The following is a 24806-nucleotide window of genomic DNA, read 5'->3' on the forward strand; positions in this document are numbered from 1 at the left end:
ATTCGGGCTCAGATCTTGATTATACTCTGCTACAGAAAGGAATCAAGGGTTAGAGATCTGAGTGGAAGGAGACATTTATTCCGCTGCATCAATGTAAGGTTTTCTTAACTTTATATGTGTTTATTTTATCGTTTTAGAAAGTTCATATTTAGGATGTTAATAAACATACTTGTGAGTAGATCTAAGATCCTGGTAAAATAATTCCCAACAGTGAAATGACAGTCTTATCAGTTTGCTTCCTTAGCTTCAAAAGCTTCTTGAAATACCAGCTCATTTCTTGCTTGATAGGAATATCCCACAGACATCGATCCTTGATATAAATAGAATTGACCCATCTCACCCATAAAATATCTTGTTTGCTAGCGATAGCCAAAAGGTATTTGGCCATTAAAGTCATATTCCATTTTCTCCCTTCACAAAATCCAACACCACCAAGCTTTTTTGGAAGACAAATTTTCTCCCAAGAAGGGAGGTGAAGTTTACTCTTATTGGCAACTTTTCTCCATAAAAAGTCACGACAACTCTTATCAATAGCAGTAGTAACTTTGTGAGGTAAGATAAACAGGCTCATTCAAAAGTTTCTGATGCCTAAGAGGACTGAATGAATCAATTGAGCTCTACCAGCAAAAGACAGATTTCTACTATATAGCCCAACAGTTAAGTTTACTACTGAGCTTATCTAAAATCACACCACAGTCCGATAATTTCCATCTTGTCAGTCTCAAAAAAACACCAAGATATTTAAGAGGGAATTTACCTTCAGCCATATGGACCTTCTCGAGGATATTAGCTTTGCAATCATCATTGATTCCTCCAAAGTATATATGGGACTTCGAGTTGTTTGCAGACAGACCCGTGGTATCATAAAATCTTTGGAAAGCATCAAACATAAAATTCACAGATGTCATATTACCCTTGCAAAATATAAGAAGGTCATCTACAAAACATAAATTCATCAGTCTGAGATTCTTACACATCAAATGAAATCTGAACCCCTTATTATTAGAACTTTGAGCCAATTTCCTGGTGAGGTATTCCATGATCAGCACAAAGAGTATAAATAGGGGTTCACCCCGTTGTAATAAATAACTAAGAAATTCTCATTCACTTTCTCTTTCTCTCTTCTTCTTCTTCTTCTTTCTTCTCATTTATTTTATATTATTTTATAACACTATAAAAATATTAAAAATACTGTAAATTTGTATTTTATAAATTTATGAAATAATACCTTTTAGATTTAATGCCATATTTTTGTAAGACTAAGTTTTTTTTTTTTTTGAGATAATTTTGTAAGACTATGTTAAGAGAGCTAAAATTTTATAAAATGAATAATTATATAATGAACTATTTTTATAATTTTTATTAAAATATTTTACGGTATTTTATAAAAAGAAATACAAAAATAATAAGAAAATTATATAAATTAATAAGAAAATAACATCTAAACAACAACAAAAAATAAATACAAATAATAAAAAAATTAACAACAAATTAATAAGAGTGGAACATAAAAAATATATCAAAAGACATTATTTTCTATAAATAAAATTATAAAATCGCTGTATTTTTGTAATTTTTTGTGTTATTTTTGTATAATTGTGAAATCCCTCAAGAAAAATACCCGAACCCTTAATAAAGCCCAATTTATTCACTGGGCCAGTGGTCCGTTATATAAATAAAGCTCTCCCGATTATAACAAGGAACGCCTCCAATGCTGCTTCTGGTAGCTTCTTCTTCCTCCTTCTACTCCTAAATCGCATTGAGAACACTCTACTGTTCAGTTCCTTCCAGGTCCAATCATCGCAGCTATTGCACACTCAAACTGATCTGATACTTCCTCTGTTCCGAGCTCTCTACTTCAATCTTCAACAATGGCGACCGTGATGCAGAAGATCAAGGATATCGAAGATGAGGTGTGTTTTCTTATTCAATTGAAATTTTGAACCCAGAGTGATTAGATGAAATCAAAATCAAAATTTCAAAAATTTATCCATATTATGTTCTCACAGTAATGTGAACTTTTTATTTATTTATTTATTTTATCTATAGGTTTCTAAGTGGTGGTTTACCTTTAATTCTTTGTTTCTGTAAATTTGTTCATGGGGAAAAGACTACTCTTATTATTATTTTTTTCTAGTTTCTATTATTGTATGTATTGGCTTAAAGCTTCTATTAGTCTATGCTGTTTGTAGTTTGTAAGTCCATACGAAATTATTGGAAAGAAATAGCTTCACTTGTTTTTTCTCCAATTCTAAGATTGTATGATGGTTTGGGCTTTTCTAGAATGATGGGTTTTAGATAAATAATGGGCAAAAGTTTATGTCTGGTTCGTGTTGCCATTTAGTGCCTACTCTGTTTCATACTAAAAGAAATGTATCTATAAGTTTTCGGTGCTGAATTTTAGCTGGATGTATTTAACTGAGAGAGATTCTGATGATTTGAAATTTTGAGCTAATAATATATAATTCCCTTGTTTATGCAGATGGCAAGGACTCAAAAGAATAAAGCAACTGCTCATCACTTGGGTTTGCTCAAGGTAATTTTTGTTTTTGTTTTGAACTAAAGAGAACGTCAAAGTTTCTTCTTAATTTCATTTTATTTGATCAGTTGTATGTGTTATTCTTTCACTTGTGTTGATTTTTGTGAAAATTTGTTGTATTGCTTTGTCCAAATGAGTTACTGTCCTGTATATTGTTGTCCGTTATTTGATAGGCTAAACTTGCCAAGTTAAGGAGAGATCTCCTTACACCTACGACGAAAGGAGCTGGTGGTGCTGGTGAAGGATTTGATGTTACCAAAAGTGGAGATGCAAGAGTTGGCTTGGTGGGTTTTCCATCAGTTGGGAAATCTACTCTATTGAATAAATTAACAGGGACCTTTTCAGAGGTATGCAACTCTCTTCTCTTGTTTCTCTCTGAGTGCAACTGCAAATTAAATTAAGTCTCAAGTATATTATCATGTTCTTGCATGGAAATAGGTGCTATAGTTATATTTTCTAGTTTGAAATTTTGGTAATTGTTTAAAGATACACCATATTTGATCAAAAGTTTATTAATAAAAAATTAAGAAATGTTAGTTTTAGGGTGCATACACGAAAAACAAAAAGATTGAGAATTAGTTTGCAAAATAATTAAATAAAAGGAGGGAGATCAAGCTGTCAAACATTGTAAAAGTTGGGGATGAAGTAATTATTTTTGGTCTATTTTTACCACACTACTCTTTTAAATTTTGAATTTTGGTTAGGATAATTAATAACAAAAGCCTCCCTTCGCTAAACAAAACAATCATTTTCTCAAATCTTCACAAGTTTTATATATGAAAACTAGATTTGATTTTTGACTTAGGGTTTTTTCATTGTTTTCTGTTTTAATGTTGACTAGAATTGATGTTCTGTAAACATTAAGTTAGGGGAAGAATTTTTGCTATTTTCAAAATACAAGAATGGATCAACTAATTTTAGCCAGACTTAGAGAATATTTTGTTTTTAGCCCTATTGGTAATAATGTTTCCTGTTTTGTTTAGAAAAATAAGCATTTCAGGATTAAATTTATCAAGTTCCCAAAGTTTTATGCTGAGTTTCATGAACACATTTCCTCTCTGACATTAATAATAAATTTAAAAGAATCTCAACTTGAATTTTGTTGAAATTTTAAGCAGGTAGAACGTACACATAAAAAATAAATAAATAAATAAAAAAGGAAGAAAAATTAAAGATGTGACTGTTCTGTTAAGACTAAACTCCAAATTTGGTTATTGTTTACCGGACTTTCTAGGAATCTAATAAGTTATTTACTGTGAAATTAATTTATTATTTTCAGTATTCTTTGTATGTTCATGTGTGTTCAGTCTTTGATGTATCTTCAAAGTTTCATGATACTTTATGTTTACAGGTTGCTTCCTATGAATTCACTACCTTAACTTGCATCCCAGGTGTGATTGGGTACCGAGGTGCTAAAATTCAGGTAGTGGGCTTTTTGCATTTTTACTCATTTAGTTTAGAGCCACTTAGCTGTTCCGGTTTTCTTTTCGTATATTCCCTGGAACTTTTAGCTGCTATGAATGTGATTAAAGTATGTTCTAGAATATGAAATTAATTTACTTACATATTAAAAAGAGCATAGTAACTAAAATGGGCTAACTTATCTACAAACTGCCAGCTGTGTTGATGTAATTTTTGTAAGTGCCATTGTGATTTGTCTGGTAGAAATGCTAGGATCAATGCTTTAGTTTCGGACTCACTTCTTTTCTTTCTTTGTGTTTCTTTTCCTTTTATTCCCTGGAACTTTTAGCTGCTGGGATTAAAATTTGTTCTAGAATATGAAATTAATTTATTGTATGTATTAAAAAAGAGCATAGTAACTGAAATGGGCTAACTTACCAACAAACTGGTCGCTGTGTTTATGTATTTTTCTTTTAAGTGCCATTGTGGCTTGTCTGGTGGAATGCTAGGATCAATGCTTTAATTTTTTACTCGCTTATTTCTTTCTTTGTATAGTTCTTTGTTCTTTTTCCAACATTTTATCATTTAACTCTTGTGCTTTAATGGGCAGCTTTTGGATCTTCCGGGAATTATTGAGGGTGCAAAGGATGGAAAGGGTAGAGGAAGGCAGGTAAACATGATTTTTTTTTCTCCCTACAATTTGCTTATTGGCAAGAATTGTTTCACAGCTTATCATTGTTTCTGTTTTTGTTAATAGTAATTTGATGTCTAATGTTCAGTTTATTGGATATTAATTTGTTTTTATTCATATGGAACTGATGCTGAATGAATAAGGACATTATATCTAATTCACTTCACTTGTATAAAATGGTTGTTTGTGTCGTGAGACTGGTAATATTTTTGTAAATTGTGATAGAGGTTTAACTGGGAGGCACAATCAAGGATTTTTTTCTTCTTCTAAATGTATTACTTTATACATTAGAATCAATAAAAAGTATGTGCTGGTCGAGATTCATCTTCCTTCCTGTTTTGGTGCCTTTAATTTTTTCATTCCGCTACAGTGGAACTGGCAAAAAAAAAAAAAAGTATATGGTGTTGGTTGAGTGTCAAGAGTCTTGATTTGGTGCATATACATGTCTACTGAGTGGTCTACAAATGTTCATTCATCATTCATGAAGTCACTTATTAATTGATACACCTCTGTCTATTCCAGGTTATAAGCACTGCTAGGACTTGCAATTGCATTTTAATTGTTCTTGATGCAATAAAGCCAATAACTCATAAGCGCCTGATAGAGAAAGAGCTTGAGGGATTTGGCATAAGGTATGACTTATCTGGTTGATGCTCTTTCCCTTGTTGTGTTTACATGTCTGGTTATTCTTCTTACAAAGGAAATTTATTATGCAGAAGTACTGTATGTTAATCTTTTCTTATTGAAGATTTCATAAATAACTTTTCTTAAACAATGTATGTTTTGATTATTTTTGATGACCGGAAAGTTTTATTTTCAGTGTATGTCATTAAGGTTGAGAATTAAAGTGAAAACAAAAAGATAATGTTAGATGGATGTGGGTAGGAATGGCTACTTGAAGCAATAGGCATTCTCAGTACAAAAACCATGTTTTTCGGTTGCAACTTGGCTCCTTTTATCCATTTGTCCCTTTTCAATAATTTTTTTTCCTCAAACGATCCTTTTTTATTTTTTGAGAGCAGGTTGAACAAAGAACCACCTAATCTAACGTTCAGAAAGAAAGACAAAGGTGGAATTAATTTTACCTCAACAGTTACTAACACACATCTGGACCTTGATACAGTGAAGGCAATTTGTAGTGAATACAGGATTCACAATGCTGATATCACTCTTAGGTTTGACGCAACTGCTGATGATCTCATAGACGTAATTGAGGGAAGTAGGATATACATGCCTTGCATCTATGTTGTGAACAAGATCGATCAGATTACTCTTGAAGAGTTGGAAATTTTGGATAAACTTCCACATTATTGTCCAATTAGGTATGGTATTTCTTTTATCTCCAAAGTGTCATTTTCTCTGTGAATTTGTAGTAAATAATTGTTGCAGGGACTGAATTATACGATTGACTTATCTTAAATTCTTTAAACTTCTGTTAAAGATCTATTTTGATTTTAATTCAGTGATTAGCTTATTCTGTTGAATACTCCACTAACTTGAGTTGATCTTATAAGAAATCTGCTTATGCCATTCATAGTCTTCAGAAATGGGCAGAAGGTTTTCTGTTCTTGAGTTGTCTAAAATGTATCAATGATTGTCCCTCCTTTTGTGTTTTAACATAAACCTACTATGTAAAAATGAAATAACTGGAAATACTTGAAAAGAGGAATGATCGCTTGTATATTTCAACGCTATTACTGGGCATATTGACAGTGGTCGGTTCATTTATTATTTAGTTAAGGGTGGATTGAATAACACCATCTTTTATACTTGTTTTCTTGTAGTAATAGTATTCTGAATAACACCATCTTTTGTATTTGTTTTCTTCTAGTAGTAGTATTCTGTTTCCACTGCTTGTTTTAACAAACAAAGTAGGAAAATGTTTTTTTTTATGGTTTATATTGTTGGCTCACATATGGTAGATTTCTAACCAAAATTTTTATCAATGTTAATTGTCTAATATGTAATCCACTATGATTATTATGCAGTGCTCACTTGGAGTGGAACCTCGATGGTTTGCTTGATAAAGTATGGGAGTATCTTAATTTAACTCGAATTTACACAAAACCTAAAGGGATGAATCCTGATTACGAAGACCCTGTAATTCTATCATCCAAGAGGAGAACAGTTGAGGATTTCTGTGAGCGAATTCACAAGGACATGCTTAAACAGTTTAAATAGTAAGTAGCCTCACCTATAATCTTCATGGCCTGATTACATATAATTGGCAATTATTCTGTCAAACATGTGAATGCTGAAAAGGTTGTTTAGAAAGAATTTAACTGTGCCATGATACGGCTGCATCTAGGACAGTTAACATGACAACTATTGTGATAATACTTTATTATGGTTTTGGCTTATTTGCATTGGTTGTCTAATCCGGCTGTAGCTTGTTTACTTTGTCGAATAGCTGTTTATTTTCCCCTCTTTTTTCTTTGGCTTCAGAACAATCACTTGTAAAACTGGTCACTTCACACATGGTTTTGCTTTGTGTGTTTTAACTTATTACTTCTACCTTGGTAACTATGGATTTTCTCTTCGTAAGTGAGGCTCCCTAATTTATTTGGGAGAAGGTCAGGCTGAGACATTTTCCCCCTTTGCATCTTTTTCAAAATGTGGGTCACTACACACCTCTATAAGTTTCTAATGTATTTAGGTGTAGTAGATATTCTTCTCATCTGACAACTATTTTGAATTTCAGTTTCTCGTTCTGTTCCTCTTCATGTTGACTCTGTCTATTCTATTTCTTTAATTTAATGTTACATTGCAAGTGAAAGTTACCTCTGACCAATGTTGTTGCAGTGCTCTGGTTTGGGGGTCTAGTGCGAAACACAAGCCCCAGAGAGTTGGCAAGGTTTGTAATATATCCTCATTCTCTATGCTATTTTCTCTCTCCCTCTTCCCTATCTGTTCTGTTATCATGAATCATTACTTTTTATATTCTGTAAAGTAGTATCACATACTTGAAGCTTTTGAAAATGGCAGGAGCACGAGTTGGAAGATGAAGATGTTGTCCAGATCATAAAAAAGGTGTGAAATTGGCAAATCAGATGACCTGTTTGCCTTTTCACATTCATGATCAGAAACCGGTTGCAAGTGTTGTCCTAAGAATAGTTAAGATTTGAAATATCAGAGCAGGCCGCACTATTCCTACTCATTTTTGTTTTTTGTTTTCAATTATTCATTCTAGTTGAACTACCACAATATGGAGACTGCTTGATATGTAAATTTATTAGTTTTATGGTCAAGCAAATCTTCTAGAAAGTGTAACCATTTTGACTGACTGTATTTGATGATGTAATGAAGATTGAATGAACTACATGGATGATGATGATGAGCTTTCCAAACACAACTCGGTAGCTAGGGATTCAAATTCGGATGTTATTAGCCCTCTTATTAAATTTTCTGAATCCTTGCAAATCGTTTCAAGAGTAATGTATTATATATTGAACTGACTACCAGACAGTAATTTTTAGTTTTCATGTATTTCGTTTGCTTGATTTACGACCTTCAACAAATTCAGGTATATTCATCGTTCTATACAATCAGAAAAGAAATTTTCTTTTAATATCCCTATAATAACTTCCACATGTCAGTAGTTGCTATATGTTACCCTTCAGAAAGGGTAACTTATTACCTTACTGTTGTTTAAAAGCGTAGCTTTAAACCATTAAAATTTGAAAGGCTCTTCGAGTCTTTTCTCATGGAATCTGTTAAACTTAAGATTATGTTCCTAAATACTTGCCTTAGCATGAATCTTAGCAATAAAATCTGAATTGCTTTTAAAGAGAAAGAAGACTGTAGAGAAGGAAAGATTATAGTAGGTCTCCCTTTACTCTATTTCCTGATGTAGTTGTCATTCTCACCTGGAATGTTTGGTGTGTCATATTCATTTATAGCAAACTTAAAGCAAAATAAATGAAAACAGTAATTTTTTTCTCACATCTACACAGCTATTGTAACAATGTTACATAATACAGATTAGTTCAATGATATTATTTAACAAATATGATATGCCTACTTCGGCAAGAATTATAACTCTTTTCAACAACAATTAAATATAAAGGCCTTTTACAAAAATATTTAATTTTGGGTAAAATTTTTTAATTTTACTGCCACACGGTAGATATTATATTTATACTTTTTTTTTTTCTTTTATACTGTAAACACAAATAATAATAATAATAATAATAATAATAATAATAATAATAATAATAATAATAATAATAATAATAATAATAATAATAATAAAAACTCTCCATCTTCCACACCCATGGACACAACCCCTACAGCAAGACCAGGATAGACAGAAAACAACCATTAATTTTGGGAGATTGAGAAAAAAATAGTGAAATCAATGTCAAAAATTATTCATGGCAAAAGAATTGTAAAACAACACTAAAACAAATCAAACAAAAGAAAAGGAAAAAATAATTAAAAAAAACTAACAATCTTCTGTACAGCCTCAACACCAGACGCAATAGCAGCTATATTTGCAAGTCCAATCCTAGAAAATCAAAATAAAAACTTACTAAAACAAAACTAAAGTAACACAAAAATAAATGTAAAACAATAAGCAAATATAACCACTTAGAAAAACATAAAAGAACCACACACTTTAAAATCTTTTTTCTAGTCAGCTCGTCAAATGTATTTATAAAAGAACCAGAATAAAAAAAAAACCAAAAAACAACCATAGAGAAGGAAGAAGAAATGTATTTTATAGTCTTCATTTTCCACACCCACGGATAGAACCACCACAACAACACGAGAATGACAACTACATCATGTGTGATATCCTTAACCAAAGCAGCAAGGGTGATATCCTTAACCAAAGCAGCAAGGGTGTCGAATTCGGCCCTACACACACCATGTGTGGGGATGTGTGTATCAACTCGCCACTTCCTATTGATGTTGTTATGCAGGCTCTTTCGTATTCCAAGTCGATCAAAGGCATTGATTGACATATGCCTTGTAATTGTTTCTTGGTCGTGTGGCCTTGCTAGCAATTATGGAGATTTATCCCGTATGATGATAGATTCATCTCTCGAGCGTTTGCTTCATGAGCAGTTGCTCGCAGTACTATACTGACTATTTTTTTTTTCAAAATAGTCTTCTTTAGATTGACATGTATGGAGGGAGTTGAACTGATTGCTCAAGTTCAACACGTCTCCAAGCACCCATGGGAAGTATTCGTACTGTTGGTCGTCAGGACCTTGGGCAAAGTACCTACACCAAGAACCCCGTTCATCATGGAAGTAATTCTGATTGTGGAGTAGTTCATTGATCTTCACCCTATGAAACTCATACTCTTCACTTTCGTGGTAGAGCTTTTGAGTTTTTCCCCTATGTCTGACTGCAGGCCCCTTTCCCTTTGCAGGATCACGGGGTGGTATAAACTCATTATACTTGTGAAGAGAATCCCACGGAAGATATTAGTTCCCCACATTGTTCGAATTGCTTTGAGAAAATTGTGGTTGGTCCTATCAACTGCGTGTGGTGGACTTGTAGGACTGCGATCTTGAGTCTGAATACTTTTGGACGCTAGCTCATTGCTCATTTCCCTAACAGGCGACTGTTCCATATCGAGCAGAGATCCCATAGATCCACATTCCCGAGTTCAAGTCCTTTCAAACGCTCAGTTGCAGTTTGCTTCCTTATGGAGAATCTTAGTGCATGCTGCTTGCTGAGTAGTAGCCTGACTACCAAAAGTGGTAGTGTTACTTTGTGTGTTCATGGATGATCACTTGCTTGAACTTATGTATTCCTTTCAAAACAAAGCTCTGAGCAAAGAAATCAAAATGTAGTTGGGGAACTCGAGCTATGGATCTCAATGAAAGTACCAATATCTTAACGTTGAAAAGTGGCCAACACCAACTCGCTAGATTGACAACATGAAAATTGAATGTAAGTATATAATTTAGAGAGACACAAAATTTATAGTAGTTCACTCCCCATGTAGTGATGGTAATGGAGTTACGTCTACTTCGAGTTTTTATTTATCAAGAGAATTATAAGAAAATTAGCTTAGTGTGAAATTTCTAATTTCTAGAGGGAGATGCTCTGACTTTATGGGTACTTTTCTGAATGTGAAAAATGAGCTAGTGGAGCTCTCCTTTTATAAGTGAAGGAGGTCCTTGAAAGTAAGAATAAAAAAATGAAAAAAATTCAAGTTGGCTATTTTTGACTGTAGATGATGAACTAACAGTGAAAATTAACTTCTGAGATTGATTGTCAACTTTCAGAGTCCGGGTTACGACGGCGGACCCGCTCTAGGTAAGTTGTAGCTTAAATTTGTAGCTCTCTTAAGGTAAAATTTGGAGCCGATCTTTAGAATTGCAATTGAAATGTGAGACATGACTTGATAGAGCATTAAAATAGTTTCAAAATACAAGTTGAATCGTGTCAATTAGATCAAAATTGAGTGAGTTATGACCATTTTACTAAAGGTTGTTCTAGGGCCAACGCCCAGGTTGACATATGACGTCAACCTGGACGCTGGGTGAGTGGGAAATCATCCTGAGGATGTATTTTTTGATGCCTAAGTGATATTTTAGTATCACTTAGTCCATTTTATGTTCTGGCAAAGCTAGTCACCATTTCTTAAAGATGTTGTTGTTCTACGAAAATGGAAGACTCGAAACTCCCCATTTCCGAGTAGTTTACCATGTTAGAAATAAGAAATGCGAAGATATGAATTTGATTTTTTTTTGAATTCATGGCTTTCGATTGTGAAAACTAGACGAACGGTCGAGACAGAATCAGAATCGGATAAGAAAAACCCAACGCACCAGGACATTTGTCAACTTGGGCTTTGGGTGCTTATTTTGGAGCTTCCATGATGTCTTTTTGATACTTCCAAGGTTCTAGAGCTTGAGGACGAGGTCTCCTACCCTATTTATGACCATTCCAGAGAGAATGCCCAAAGCAGAATTGACATTTGAGTGATCAAAACTAGCGCACCAGGTTGATTGTTAACCTGGGCGCTGGGCCCAACACCAGGTCAACCGGGATGCTGGGCTAAGTTTCCAAGCCCTCTAATTTGTGGTTTTCTTCTCGAGTTTCTTGTATCTTCGTTATTTCTAGTGATGGAAAAAATATCCAAACAATTTTTTGAAAAATTGGTTGTTAAGGACTCAAGTTGACAATATGTCAACTTGGGCGCTAGGTCCAGTTTTAGGCCATCTGAAAGTTCTGTTTGGTCCCCAAAAATAGATGAACCTTAATCTTTGTTGAAACGAAGAATATGCCCAGAAAACTTCTCGAAAAAAATCCTCAGAATTGGCCCAAGTTGACAAAATGTCAACCTGTGCACTGGGCCTTGATTCTGGCACCCAGGATGTGTTGTATCTTACCCGAAAGCACTCATGTCCTCATTTTTGATGAAGAACAAGATGATGTTGGAATTATTTTACCAGGATCTTAGATCTACTCACAAGTATGTTGATTAACAACCTAAATATGAACTTCTAAAACGAATATAAATAAACACATATAAAGTATGAGAAACCTTACATTGAGTGCAGCGGAATAATATGTCTCCTTCCACTCAGATCTCTAACCCTTGATTCCTTTCTGTTGCAGAGTATTATCAAGATCTGAGCCCGAATGTCCTTCTTTGTTGAATCTGAATTCTTCACAGTCTTCCTCACTATGATTGAGGTACTACTTGCTGTGTGTGGGCACTACTCTATCACTTAGAGGTTTCGAAACAGAGAAGAAGAAAGAGAGAGAGAGAGAAAGTGGCGGCTCAGGAAAATTTCTGTGAAAGAATAAAAAAAGCAATTGTGATGTGTGTTTTCCTGAAGCCTTTACCTTCTATTTATAGAATACCACACAGGGTTAGGGTTGAATTACTTGGCATTAAAAAATGAAAAATTAAATGATAAAGGGCAACTCTAGTGGCCGGCCATAGCAATATGGAAACAAGCCTTCACTTTTGCAACTTTCCTATTTTATCATTTATGTTTCCCATTTTCTCAAAAAAGGCCAATTTTTACATTCAACCATATAAATGTCAATTCTAACTATTTAATAACTATAATTAATTATTAAATAATATTGTCATTTATTATATTTATTAATTAGACTAACCAAAGTCTCTTAACTAATAAATATACCCTATAAACTCTTTCTTTACAGTTTCGTCATCAATAAGTGATAAATTCTCAAATAGACATAATCTAACTTGAGAATTATAATTGATTAATTAAAACCAATTAAATGAGTCTTACAAGTAATATTGTCTCAACTAGTGTGGGGACCATGGGTCTATATATCTGAGCTTCTAATAAGTAGATCAAGAATTTACATCTTAAATTCACTGACTTATTAATTCTTCGTTGAATCCACGCATAGAACTTAGAATTGCACTCTCAGCTATACAGAACGCTCTATATGTTCCACCATATAGACACGTCATTAATTATCCATTGTTATAATCCTAATTTGATCAATGATCCTCTATATAGATGATCTACACTGTAAAGGGATTAAATTACCGCAACACCCTACAATGTATTTTATCCTTAAAACACTTAACCCCGTATAAATGATATTTCAGCTTAGTGAAATGAGTACTCCACCATTTATCTTCGTTTGGTTAAGCTCGAAGGAAATCATCCTTTACTTTCTATTCGCCAGATAGAAGCTATAGATTCCATATTTATATTAGCGCTCCCACTCAATATCGCACTACCGTGTTCCCAAAATGTACGTATCACCCTGACCCAAAAGTAGGCTTAACTAACAAATCAATGAACACGAATAACACTCTTGAGATTGAACCTAATCATATCAGGATTAAGATCATTTGATCTAGGATCAACTAAGTGATATTGAATTGAATAGACATTACGGTAAGTTTAATAAATCTATATCAAAGTTCAATATCGGTCCATTCCGATGCATACTCCATGCATCCAACACAAGCTTTACTTTAACCAATGCTCTAGAAAGAACATAGCATTTCTCCAAATGCAAGTAAACTCTGTTGTAGATTTTCATATCAATAAAACCCCAGTGTTCTGATAAATCTAGGAATCTTTAATCACATAGTCATGTTTACTTTCCACTGTGTTGACAACACAATAAACATGATCAAGTATGTGAAAAGGGTTTGGATGAATTTATAAATCAAATAGACAAATAATTGAAAAGGTGAACCAAAACATACACAAATGAATGAAAAATACTTCTGTTTCTTTATTGATATTGAATAATCTGGATTACATTGAAATGGAGTTTTATTTAGGGCATAAAACCCAACAGATGCACGGTTGGATTTTTCAGTATAATACTTGGAAGTGGCCCAGATTGACAAATTGTCAGCCTAGGCGTTGGGTGCCCGAGTATCGGGTGCTCCAAGTGCTCAAAAATGAACTTTCTCTGAATCTGATTCTAATGCCTCAAATATGTCTCTGGTATGTCTAGGTCATGTCCCAATAAAAAATTTTACTCATTTGAACTAAGACAGTTGTTGTGAAAATTATATACGCAAGTATACGCAGTCAAACAAGTAATAAAGTGATAAGTAAGATCGTCTCCACAGGGATTGCAAACAAAAATATCTTGTAAAACTAACTAATTACAACTTAAAGTAAAAGCAAATAATATGCAAATGGTTGAGTAATGATTCAAAATTAAAATTGACATGAATTAAACTTGCTAGAATTAAACTACTGCTGCTAAGAAAAATTGGCTGCAAGATAACAAGTGTAATATGGCAAAAAATGGCTTGAATAACTAATTCCTTCTAGTCAGGTTTTTTTTTCAGTCAGTACAGCATCGATTCAACATTACTCTAGCATTCTGCACAGAGATAACAAAAAAGTCCTCTAGGCTTGTGAGAATTTTCCAACACTCACAACTTTAATTCTACCATTTAGCTCAATATATTCCTACATCAAACCAGCAAGCAGAACACTATTCAAACATTAATTTGGTAAGTTATGCAAGGTAAATGAAATATTCCTATCCCACTTACAAAGAAAAGCCTAAATCTAGGTTTTCACTTGCTTCATTCAAGTTGAACTACTAGATCTAGCCCTTCCGGTACAAGATCTAGCTTAGCAAATTGTTATTCATGGCCAAGAAACAACAATCAATTAAAATGAAACTCACTTGAATGAACAAAGGCAAACAAATGCTAAAGTAAGCTTAAAATTTAATCATACCCAACTTAGAAGTTCATAGCAATTCAAGCCTCAAAAGTTTAGCTCATATTCAAGTAAGAAGATAAAATCCAAGCTAAAAACAATTCATCCATGGCTGCTGCCCAAATTTACAATCTTAAGAAGTTTTCGATACTAAGTACAAACGACAATAAAAGATGAAAATAAAGAAGACTATTAAGAAAACGTAAAAGAAAAGTCAAACACTAGGCTTGGTCCCCTCTTCTTTCTTCATTGTTGTACTTCCTGCTGCAATTAAAGCTCCTCCAGAAAAAATGCAGCTGCTCAAGTACGAGATGATGAGGATGATAATCGTGTACTTGGTTTTTTTCTCTTCTTTAGATGTTGGGTTTTTTAGGGTACCAACCTCCTACCCCAAAATAGAAGCCCAAACTTTTCCACTTTGGCCCACTAGGGTTAGACCCATTTCTTCCACGTCAGCTGGCTGGTGTAATTTGAGTGACTAGACCGAAGTTGCTGAGGTGGATAAGTGAAATTCATGTTTCCACGTCACTGCCAGGATGCTGAATTCACTTCAGCATTGCTTCAGCAATCAACCCAATTTCAGCTTGTCCTCCTTTTCTTCCTTGCTTCCTTTTCTTTTTCCTATCAATTTAATTCCTCCTTTTTCAACACAATAAGCACAGTTAATTGGAAAAACACACCCAACAATATCAATATTTACAAGACTTAAAGGTTAGATTACTAAATAGAAAATAACACTAAAACTAATTAAAATGAAGCAAATAAACACAATTTCACTACTCTCCTCACAATACTTTAGTTTAAAAGCATAAAAATTAACTCTATACCATAGAGTTATCACACCCCAAACTTAGAATATTGCTCGTCCTCGAGTAATGAAAAACAAAAAGAACTAAACAATAAAAACAGAGAATGACAGCGACACTAAGATGCTTGCAGCAGAGAAAATCTTGCTCTTTCACACTTGGTTTAGGGACAAAATTTGCTCTCAGAATTAGATGAAATGGAAGTGTAATTGGCAGTAGTGAATATGCCTTGAACTTGTGTGTGTCAACAGAATTTTGCATGCTATCTATGTCCTTAAAACTTACCAAGAGTAATTCGACCAAATAAGTGTGCAAATACTTCCCACCAACACTTTGAATTTCTATCACAACTACCCCTCGATCCTCAAGTTTAAAAAGTTTGCTTCCGTAAGTTGAACTAGTGTAATCCTCTCCACTAATGTAGCTTAGCTTTACAACTTAGATCAAAAGGACTTGACTAGGCTTGAAATGTTAGGCTTGGGTTAGGGTATGGTAAGGGATGTATTTAAGCTAGCTCAACACCTAACCACTTCGCTTGTCAAAAACCGAGCCTCTTCCTTAAGATTTTTTATTTTCTCTTGACCCTCTTCCCTAATTCAATACTCACAAGTACTTGATATTAAAATTGACTTCTCTTGCTATATTTATTCTTTTTTTTTTGAACTAAAATGGGTGGAACACCCCAAACTTAATTGCAAGCACATGTATTTTTTTTTTCTTTTCTTTCATTGCTGATTTTTTTTTTTTTCATATATTAGAAAGACATTTATTACTATATTATACTTATATAATAAATAGCAAGAGAATGTTAATTGAAAGTTCATACTCATATACTTTGTGAGCTAATTCCCCCACCCCAAACTTACAACCCAACATTGTCCCCAATGTGGCTAAAAGTATAACCTTGAATTAGCTCGTCACAAGTTACACTCACCGCACTCACCCCAAACTTAATGTGAAACTTGGCTCTTGACAAGTGAGAAATTAAGTTAGGATATATGTGAAAATGCAAATTAGGATTGGCGTTAGATGTATGATTGGGCTGCACAACAAGAATAGGCTAAACGGCTCAAACTTGGGTAACTAGGGAAAAATTGATTTTATAGGGAAGGTTAGAAAGGCTCAAACGTCCAAAGATGGCCTAAATCATTTCTAAGTCATAAAGCTCGCTAGGATTTCGCCTCAAGGATTACACTAACTAATTCTAGATGCTTAAACTCTCTCAAAGTGTTAGCTATTCTAAAACTCAAGGTATGGTGGGATAACACAAGCACACAATTGTTGAAAGCATTCCTCATAGGCTAGAATTTAGACAAAAATAACACTTAAAATTAGCATTTTCAACACACAAACCATGGCACTCCACAAATGGAGGAAAATGAATACTTTTCATCATCGAGCGCTACCCTAAACCAAGCTAAAAACGCAAGCAGTATTTTTTTCATTTGCAAGCTAAAACAGAACGTAACAAACACGACAAAGCAACCTAACTAACACATATAATGCTTACTACACACAATTCTAAAGTCAACAACAACAGTAAACACATAACAAACACAAACAGTAACAACACTTAAACTAGCACACTTATTTCAACAACACAACACAAAACAGTCAAACTAAGCTAATTAATTAAGGATAACATAAATACTCCCTCAACAATCCGACTCTCCACCACCGGAGTCCCTCTCTTCATTATCAACGAAGCCCCAAGGCGCAAGGATTTCCTCCGGGAAAGCGGGAAATGCAGCGGCTGTTTTAGACTGGTTGCGACGAAGATCTTGCATCATCCATGCATCTCGCTCCCTTTCATAGTTCCAGTGAGTCTGCAGCCGCTCACATATATGTTGTTGTAGAGCCTCATGCTTGGACAGCCGCTCGTCCATTGGATCCCTTAAAGTCGAAGCTGTGGCAGTGGATGGAGTGGTACGTTTTGGGGCACGATCAGGCCCGAAACTAACTACTCCTTTTCTTGGAACCGGATCTTCGTCATTCAACATCGGTACATTGGCGCATCTACAAATTTCAGTGATGAGGCATGGGAAAAATAATTTCCCTTTTACCCGGTGTGCACATTCGAAGATCTCTTTCGCTATCACCTTGCCAACATTAATCTTCTTGCCTTTCACGATGCAATAGAGCATCCACATTCTTTCTCGACTCACTGTGGAGTCATGTGACGTAGGCAGCAGAGTGGATTGCACGAAATTATATAGGCACTTGATATCATGCTTCAGATCAGTCCGTTTGAAACGGAACACACCACGCCTATCTATTTCCCACTCTGCTTTTGGAGTTGCCAATTCGGGCACAATCTTGTGCATTAGCTCATCAGTGAGCTTACCAACATCTTTAGAGAACTCACAAGTCACATTTTTGAGCAAGTAGTAATGATTGATGTCTCTGTCGGAAAATTTCACTTTAACCTCTCGCACCGTAATCTCAGCTGGCAATTCATGTGCCAGAAAATTTGCATAGAATTCCGTTACCACTTGACAAACTGCAGAAGCCGGATCTTCGCACAATTGTAACCAATTCCTCTTCTTTATGTTCTCTATTAGCCATGGCGGCATGCTGCCGAAGTCCTCATCCCCTACTTGTTCAAAGTTATTTTACCAGGAACTTAGATCTACTCACAAATATGTTGATTTAACAACCTAAATATGAACTTCTAAAACGATGGAAAATTAAACACATAAAAGTATCAGAAATCTTACATTGGGTGTAGCGGAATATATGTCTCCTCCCACTCAGATCTCTAACCCTTGATTCCTTTCTGTAGCAGAGTATAATCAAGATATGAGCCCGATAGTCCTTCTTTGTTGTTTCTGAATTCTACACAGCCTTCCTCACTATTGTTGAGGTATTACTTGATGTGTGTGGGCACTACTCTAACACTTATAGATTTCGAAACAGTGAAGGAATAGAGAGAGAGAGGGTGGCGGCTCAGAGAGAATTTTCAGAGAGAAAATTCTGTCAGAATAATGTTGTGAATGTGTTATGAAAACTGAAGCCTTTGCCTTCTATTTATAGAAGACCACCCAGGGCTATGATTGAATTAATTGACATTTAAAATTGAAAAAATCAAAGAGAAAAGGAAGCTTAAGTGGCCGGCCTAGGCATTGTGGAAACAAGGCTTGCCACTTTTCCAACTTTCCTTTTCCTACATTGATAGTTTCCTGTTTTGTCAAAAACTGCCAATTCCTTTATTCAACCACATAAATGTCAAATCTAATTATTTAATAATTAAAATTAATTATCAAATAATATATTGTCATTTATTTTTTTAATAATAAAACTAATTAAAGTTTCCTAATTAATAAATATGCCATTCAAAATCTCTATTTACTGTTTTGCCCTTAATAAGTGATAAATTCTCAAATAGACACAGTCTATCTTGAGAATTTAATTGATTAATTAAAATCAATTAAATGAGTCCTACAAGTAATATTATCTCAACTAGTGGGGGGACCATGGGTCTATATATCCGAGCTTCCAATAAGCAGATCTAGAATTTACCACTTAAATTCACTGACTTATTAATTCTTCGTTGAATCCACACATAGAACTCAGAATTGCACTCTCAGTATATAGAATGCTCTATATGTTCCACCATATAGACACATCATTAGTTATCCATTGTTATAATCCTAATGTGATCAATGATCCTCTATATGGATGATTTACACTGTAAAGGGACTAAATTACCGTAACACCCTACAATGTATTTTATCCTTAAAACACTTAACCCTGTATAAATGATATTTCAACTAAGTGAAATGAGTACTCAATCATTTATCTCGTTTGGTTAAGCTCGAGGGAAATCACCCTTTGCTTACTATTCGCCAGATAGAAGCTATAGATTCCATATTTATGTTAGCGCTCCCACTCAATCGCACTACCGTGTTCCCAAAATGTATGTATTGCCCTAACCAAAAATTAGGCTTAACTAACAAATCAAAGAACTCGAATAACACTCTTGAGATTGAGCCTAACCATATCAGGATTTCGATCATGTGATCTAGGATCAACTTATGATATTGAATTGAATAGATATTTACGGTAAGTTTCAAAAATCTATTTCAAAGTTCAATATCGGTCCATTCCAATGCATACTCCATGCATCCAACCTGAGCTTTACTTTAACCTATGTTCTGGAAAGAACATAACATTTCTCCAAATGCAAGTAAACTCTGTTGTAGATTGTCATATCAGTAAAATCCAGTGTTCTGATAAATCTAGGAATACTTTATTCACATAGTCATGTTTACTTTCCACTGTGTTGACAACACAATAAACTTGATCAAGTATGTGAAAAGGGGTTTGGATGAATTTATAAATCAAATAGACAAACAATTGATTAATTGAACCAAAACATACACAAATGAATGAAAAATACTTCTGTTACTTTATTGATATTGAATAATCTGGATTACATTGAAATAGAGTTTTATTTAGGGCATAAAACCCAACACTATTATCATTCCTCGCTCGACATAAAATTCTTTATGGCGAACTGAATCAAGGTATTTCTTTTCAGCAGCTTGTGAAACAAATTTTTTAGCCTCTCGAGCATCCTTTTCTGGAGGCTTGTGAGCACACCTCTTAATTTTCGGCATGTTGACCCCTGCTTAATGAAATTCAGCAACACCAATTCTTTTTCAACAATAGTCCAAACTCACACAATTGCACTTCACAGATTCAGAAAAAACTCAGAGCAATATACTAACACAAACCACAATGCTCTCCAATTGAACCTTCCAACCAAATAGCTTTTCAATTTAAATTCACAAACCCAGAATTACTTTTGCTTGGCTGAAATGTGCGGGCTTCAATTTCTTGCTGCTGAGATGATGCGTGTGAATAGCACTCGATGGTGAATACCTTGGTCGAATGCGCTTGCTGGAGCTTGTGACGGTGGCTGGTTCGTGGTTGTGCAGGAGCGAAATGGAGGCTCGGTGGTAATGATGAGTTGATGAAGGCGAGGTCGAGCTTGTTGATGGATGGACGAGTGATGGTGACTCACGGAATGGTGAAGGATGCAGAGTTGGTGGTTTGAGCTTGTTGGTGATTCGATTGGGAAATGGTGGCTTCGGGTTGTGGGTCGATGTGGCTGGGCAGAGGGTGTAGGTCGACTGGGCGAAGGGTGTGATTGGGTGGTTCAGCTGCTCGGTGGTGGTTCGACTGATGTGCAGATGGGAATGGTTTGTGCAGGGGTGAATGGTGCGGTTGGGTTCGAGCTTGGAGAGTGACTGGAGATGGGCAATGGTGGACGACTAGGGTTTTCAGGAGAGGAAGCTGAAGACGATGCTAATTTTTGGGAGTTTGATTTCTCTTTTTTTTTATATGTATATAAGTGTATTTATCAATGCTAAAATCAAAAGTAAAAAAAAAAAACATACTTATTAATATAACTAAAATCTATTATAAAGTTTTTTTTTTATATATATGTATATCAGATATTGTATCTGTATATATTTATATATATATTTAAAGAAGAAAAATCCCTCAATCAGTGAGCATGTAAGTTCACTTCTAGTATTTTTAGAACCCAGTACTCCCAGTACAACATCACTACAGCATTGCTTCAGCAATTTCATTTTGTAACTATCCCTGCTTCAGAATGCTGATGCGATGCTAATCCAATGTTGTACTGGGACCTACTGCTTCAACATGCAATTTTGCTCACACCAGATTGCAGCAGCTCTTTTTCTGTCATTCCATTTTTCTTTCACTTGAAATCAAGATCACCACCCATTGCAAATTCATTAGTAACTAGAAAATTATACATATATAATTATATAAGTATGTTTATATGTATAACTATATATATTTTTTCTCTTTTTTTTTTCTTTTGTCTTTTTTTTTTCATGGGGTGCCTTCATTGAATTTTTTTTCTCTCATTTCATTTTTTTTCTTTTCTCAATTCAATCTCTCTTTTTTTTTTTCTTTTTCTTTTTGGCACCCCCAACTTACCAGCCTCAAGCATCCTCCAAGGAGATAGAAGTCTTCTCTCGATTGACCTCTTCTCCCCAATAATATTTCAATCGTTGTCCATTGACCTTGAATTCTCTTCCGGACTTTTCATCTTTCACCACAACAGCCCCGAAAGGATACACTTCCATCACCGTAAATGGACCCGACCAACGGGACTTGAGCTTTCCCAGAAATAGCTTCAATCTTGAGTTAAACAACAACACTTGCTGATTTTTCAAAAAAACTCTCTCTTTGATCCTACTATCATGCCACTTTTTCATCTTTTCCTTGTACAACTTGGCCTTTTTGTAGGCAAACAAGCACATCTCATCTAGCTCATTTAGTTGTAATTTTTTAGCCCTTCCCGCAGCTGAAAGATCGAAATTCAGGTTCTTAAGTGCCCAAAATGCCTTGTGTTCCAACTCCACGGGAAGATGACATACCTTCCCATAAACTAGGCGATAAGGAGACATGCCTAAGGGAGTTTTAAATGCCGTACGATATGCCTAAAGTGAGTCATCTAACCGCTGGGACCAATCTTTTCTACTAGGATTCACCACTTTTTCAAGAATTCCCTTGATTTCTCTATTGGAAATTTCAGCTTGCCCGTTGGTCTGTGGGTGATAAGCGGTGGCTATTTTGTGCTTCACACTATACTTGGCTAAAAGGGCAGCCAAGACTTTGTTCACAAAGTTTGTCCCTTCATCACTAATCAACGCCCTCGGTGTCCCGAATCTTGTGAAGACATTCTTATGCAAAAATTTCATCACCACCTTGGCATCATTCGTTGGACTAGCTATTGCTTCCACCCATTTGGAAACATAATCTACGGCCACCAAGATGTAGAGATTCCCAAAAGATGGAGGGAATGACCCCATAAAGTTAATGCCCCAACCATCAAACAATTCAACCTCCAAAATGCAATTTAGTGGCATTTCATTCCTTGCTGAAATATTTCCCACTCTTTGGCAGCGATCACATCTTTGAACAAAATCATGGGCATCCTTGAATATTGAAGGCCAATAATACCCCGATTGAAAAACTTTGGCAGCCGTGCGTTGTCCACCAAAATGTCCACCATAAGGAGATGAATGACAGTGCTCTAGGATGCTTGCAACTTCCCCTTCCGGCACACACCGCCGCATGATGCAATCAGCACACTGTCTATACAAGTAAGGTTCATCCCAATAGTAGAATTTCACTTCATGAAAGAATTTTTTTTAGTTGCTGCCTATCAGTTCAGGAGGCTGCATCCCACTCACTAAGTAATTTACAAAATCAGCATACCAAGGAGTGATTGATTTGGTCACAACAAGCAGCTGCTCATCCGGGAAAGTTTCTTGAATTTGCATTTTGTCTTCCTTTTCAACATCTGTTTCCAGCCGAGATAAGTGGTCAGCCACTTGGTTCTCCGTCCCTTTTCTATCTCGGATTTCTAAATCAAACTCTTGAAGAAGTAACACCCAACGAATGAGTCTTGGCTTCGCATCTTTCTTGGCAATTAAATATTTGATGGCTGAATGGTCGGTGTAGACAATCACCTTTGTTCCCACAAGATAGGACCGGAACTTGTCAAAAGCAAATACCACAGCCAGCAACTCCTTTTCGGTGGTTGAGTAATGAATTTGAGCATCAATGAGAGTCTTGCTTGCATAGTAAATAGAATGGAAAACCTTTTCTCTTCGCTGCCCAAGTACTACACCAAGAGCAAAGTCGCTAGCGTCACACATCAACTCGAATGGCAAAGTCCAATCCGGGACCACAATAACCGGGGCTGTCACCAATGTCTTTTTCAAAGTCACAAAAGCCTCGTGACACTCCTTAGTGAACTCAAAAGGTCGATTTTGTTCCAACAATGAACAAAGAGGCTTTAAAATCTTCGAAAAATCCTTGATGAACCTTCTATAGAAACCCGCATGTCCAAGGAAACTTCTAATACCCTTGACCGTGGTAGGAGGCGGTAGCTTTTCAATGACTTCCAACTTAGCCTTATCCACCTCAATACCCTTGTGAGAAACCTTGTGACCCAAAACAATGCCTTCTTTTACCATAAAGTGACATTTTTCCCAATTGAGTACCAAATTTGTTTCTTCACACCTTTTTAACACTTTCTCCAAGTTAGCCAAACACGTGCCAAAAGATTCCCCAAAAACTAAAAAAATCATCCATGAAGATCTCAAGAACACTCTCCGCCATATCTGAAAAAATTGCCATCATACACCGTTGGAAGGTGGCGGGAGCGTTGCATAGCCCAAATGGCATCCTCCTAAAGGCAAAGGTGCCATATGGACAAGTGAAGGTTGTTTTCTCTTGGTCCTCCGGCGCTATAGAAATTTGATTGTAGCCCGAATAGCCGTCAAGAAAGCAATAGAACTCTTTACCCGCCAAACGATCCAACATTTGATCAATAAATGGCAGCGGGAAATGATCCTTCCTAGTGGCATTATTCAGCTTCCGATAGTCCATACACACCCTCCAACCAGTCACGGTTCTAGTAGGAATCAATTCATTGTTCTTGTTAGCCACCACCGTGATTCCTCCTTTCTTTGGCACACATTGAACAGGGCTCACCCATGAACTATCTGAAATCGGGTACACAATACCATAATCCAGCCACTTTATCACTTCTTTTCGCACTACTTCCTTCATAACAGGATTCAACCTTCGTTGATGCTCAATGGAGTTACTACAGTCAGCTTCTAAGAGTATCTTGTGCGTGCAAATCGTTGGACTAATTCCTTTTATGTCTGCCATAGTCCACCCAATTGCTCTTTTATGTTTCTTCAACACTTCTAGCAACAAACCTTCAGTTTCAGCTTCCAACCATGCTGAAATAATTACTGGCAGCGTTTCATTCTCCCCCAAATAGGAATATTTTAGGTGACTTGGCAAGGGCTTTAGCTCTAGTTTAGGTGGTTCTTGGATAGAAGGTTTTGGAGGCTTGAAATTGCTTTCCTTCAGCTCTGAAGACTCAAAGGCTCTCTTGAATTTAGGGAAAGGTTGCATTGGTTCAACCCAAGCAACTTGGGTTTCTTCATCTTCACTCAAGGCTTCAAGATCTTCAAGAGAACTTATCACCCTTTCATCCTTCCACACTTCCTTGTGAAAACTTTCAGCCACAATAGAATCAATTACACTCACACGTGAACATTCTTCAATTTTATCCGGGAATCTCATAGCATTGAACACATTGAAAGTGACTTTTTGATCATTTACCCTCATAGTGAGTTCCCCAT

At 35.5% G+C, this 24806-nt stretch overlaps 3 protein-coding genes across 3 annotated transcripts; 1 reads left to right on the forward strand and 2 right to left on the reverse strand.

Moving 5' to 3' along the window:
- The first annotated feature begins 1664 nt into the window (after positions 1–1664).
- Positions 1665–8089, forward strand: LOC115713495 (developmentally-regulated G-protein 3). Its single transcript, XM_030641979.2, has 10 exons — positions 1665–1913; positions 2483–2536; positions 2713–2886; positions 3891–3962; positions 4551–4610; positions 5154–5263; positions 5654–5953; positions 6620–6811; positions 7434–7485; positions 7617–8089. The coding sequence occupies exons 1-10, from the start codon at positions 1872–1874 to the stop codon at positions 7665–7667; spliced, it is 1107 nt and encodes a 368-aa protein (XP_030497839.1). The 5' UTR covers positions 1665–1871; the 3' UTR covers positions 7668–8089.
- Positions 8090–21575: 13486 nt separating this feature from the next.
- Positions 21576–22043, reverse strand: LOC133036931 (uncharacterized). Its single transcript, XM_061113709.1, has one exon. It carries the CDS (start codon positions 22041–22043, stop codon positions 21576–21578), a length of 468 nt encoding a protein of 155 aa, XP_060969692.1.
- Positions 22044–23688: 1645 nt separating this feature from the next.
- Positions 23689–24792, reverse strand: LOC133036932 (uncharacterized). The gene has a single exon (XM_061113710.1). The coding sequence runs from the start codon at positions 24790–24792 to the stop codon at positions 23689–23691; it is 1104 nt and encodes a 367-aa protein (XP_060969693.1).
- Between the last annotated feature and the right edge of the window lie 14 nt (positions 24793–24806).

This window comes from Cannabis sativa, chromosome 4 (assembly GCF_029168945.1).
Source record: "Cannabis sativa cultivar Pink pepper isolate KNU-18-1 chromosome 4, ASM2916894v1, whole genome shotgun sequence".
NCBI classification, from domain to species: domain Eukaryota; kingdom Viridiplantae; phylum Streptophyta; class Magnoliopsida; order Rosales; family Cannabaceae; genus Cannabis; species Cannabis sativa.

What these genes read in the sequence shown, in the direction of transcription:
- LOC115713495 (XM_030641979.2), top strand. Translation starts at nt 1,872, where the DNA reads ATGGCGACCGTGATGCAGAAGATCAAGGATATCGAAGATGAG. An exon ending in CTTGAGGGATTTGGCATAAG is followed by an intron (nt 5,264 to 5,653) that starts GTATGACTTATC and finishes TTTTGAGAGCAG; the next exon opens with GTTGAACAAAGAACCACCTA. An exon ending in AGCCCCAGAGAGTTGGCAAG is followed by an intron (nt 7,486 to 7,616) that starts GTTTGTAATATA and finishes TGAAAATGGCAG; the next exon opens with GAGCACGAGTTGGAAGATGA.
- LOC133036931 (XM_061113709.1), bottom strand. Translation starts at nt 22,043, where the DNA reads ATGTCTCCTTATCGCCTAGTTTATGGGAAGGTATGTCATCTTCCCGTG.
- LOC133036932 (XM_061113710.1), bottom strand. Translation starts at nt 24,792, where the DNA reads ATGAGGGTAAATGATCAAAAAGTCACTTTCAATGTGTTCAATGCTATG.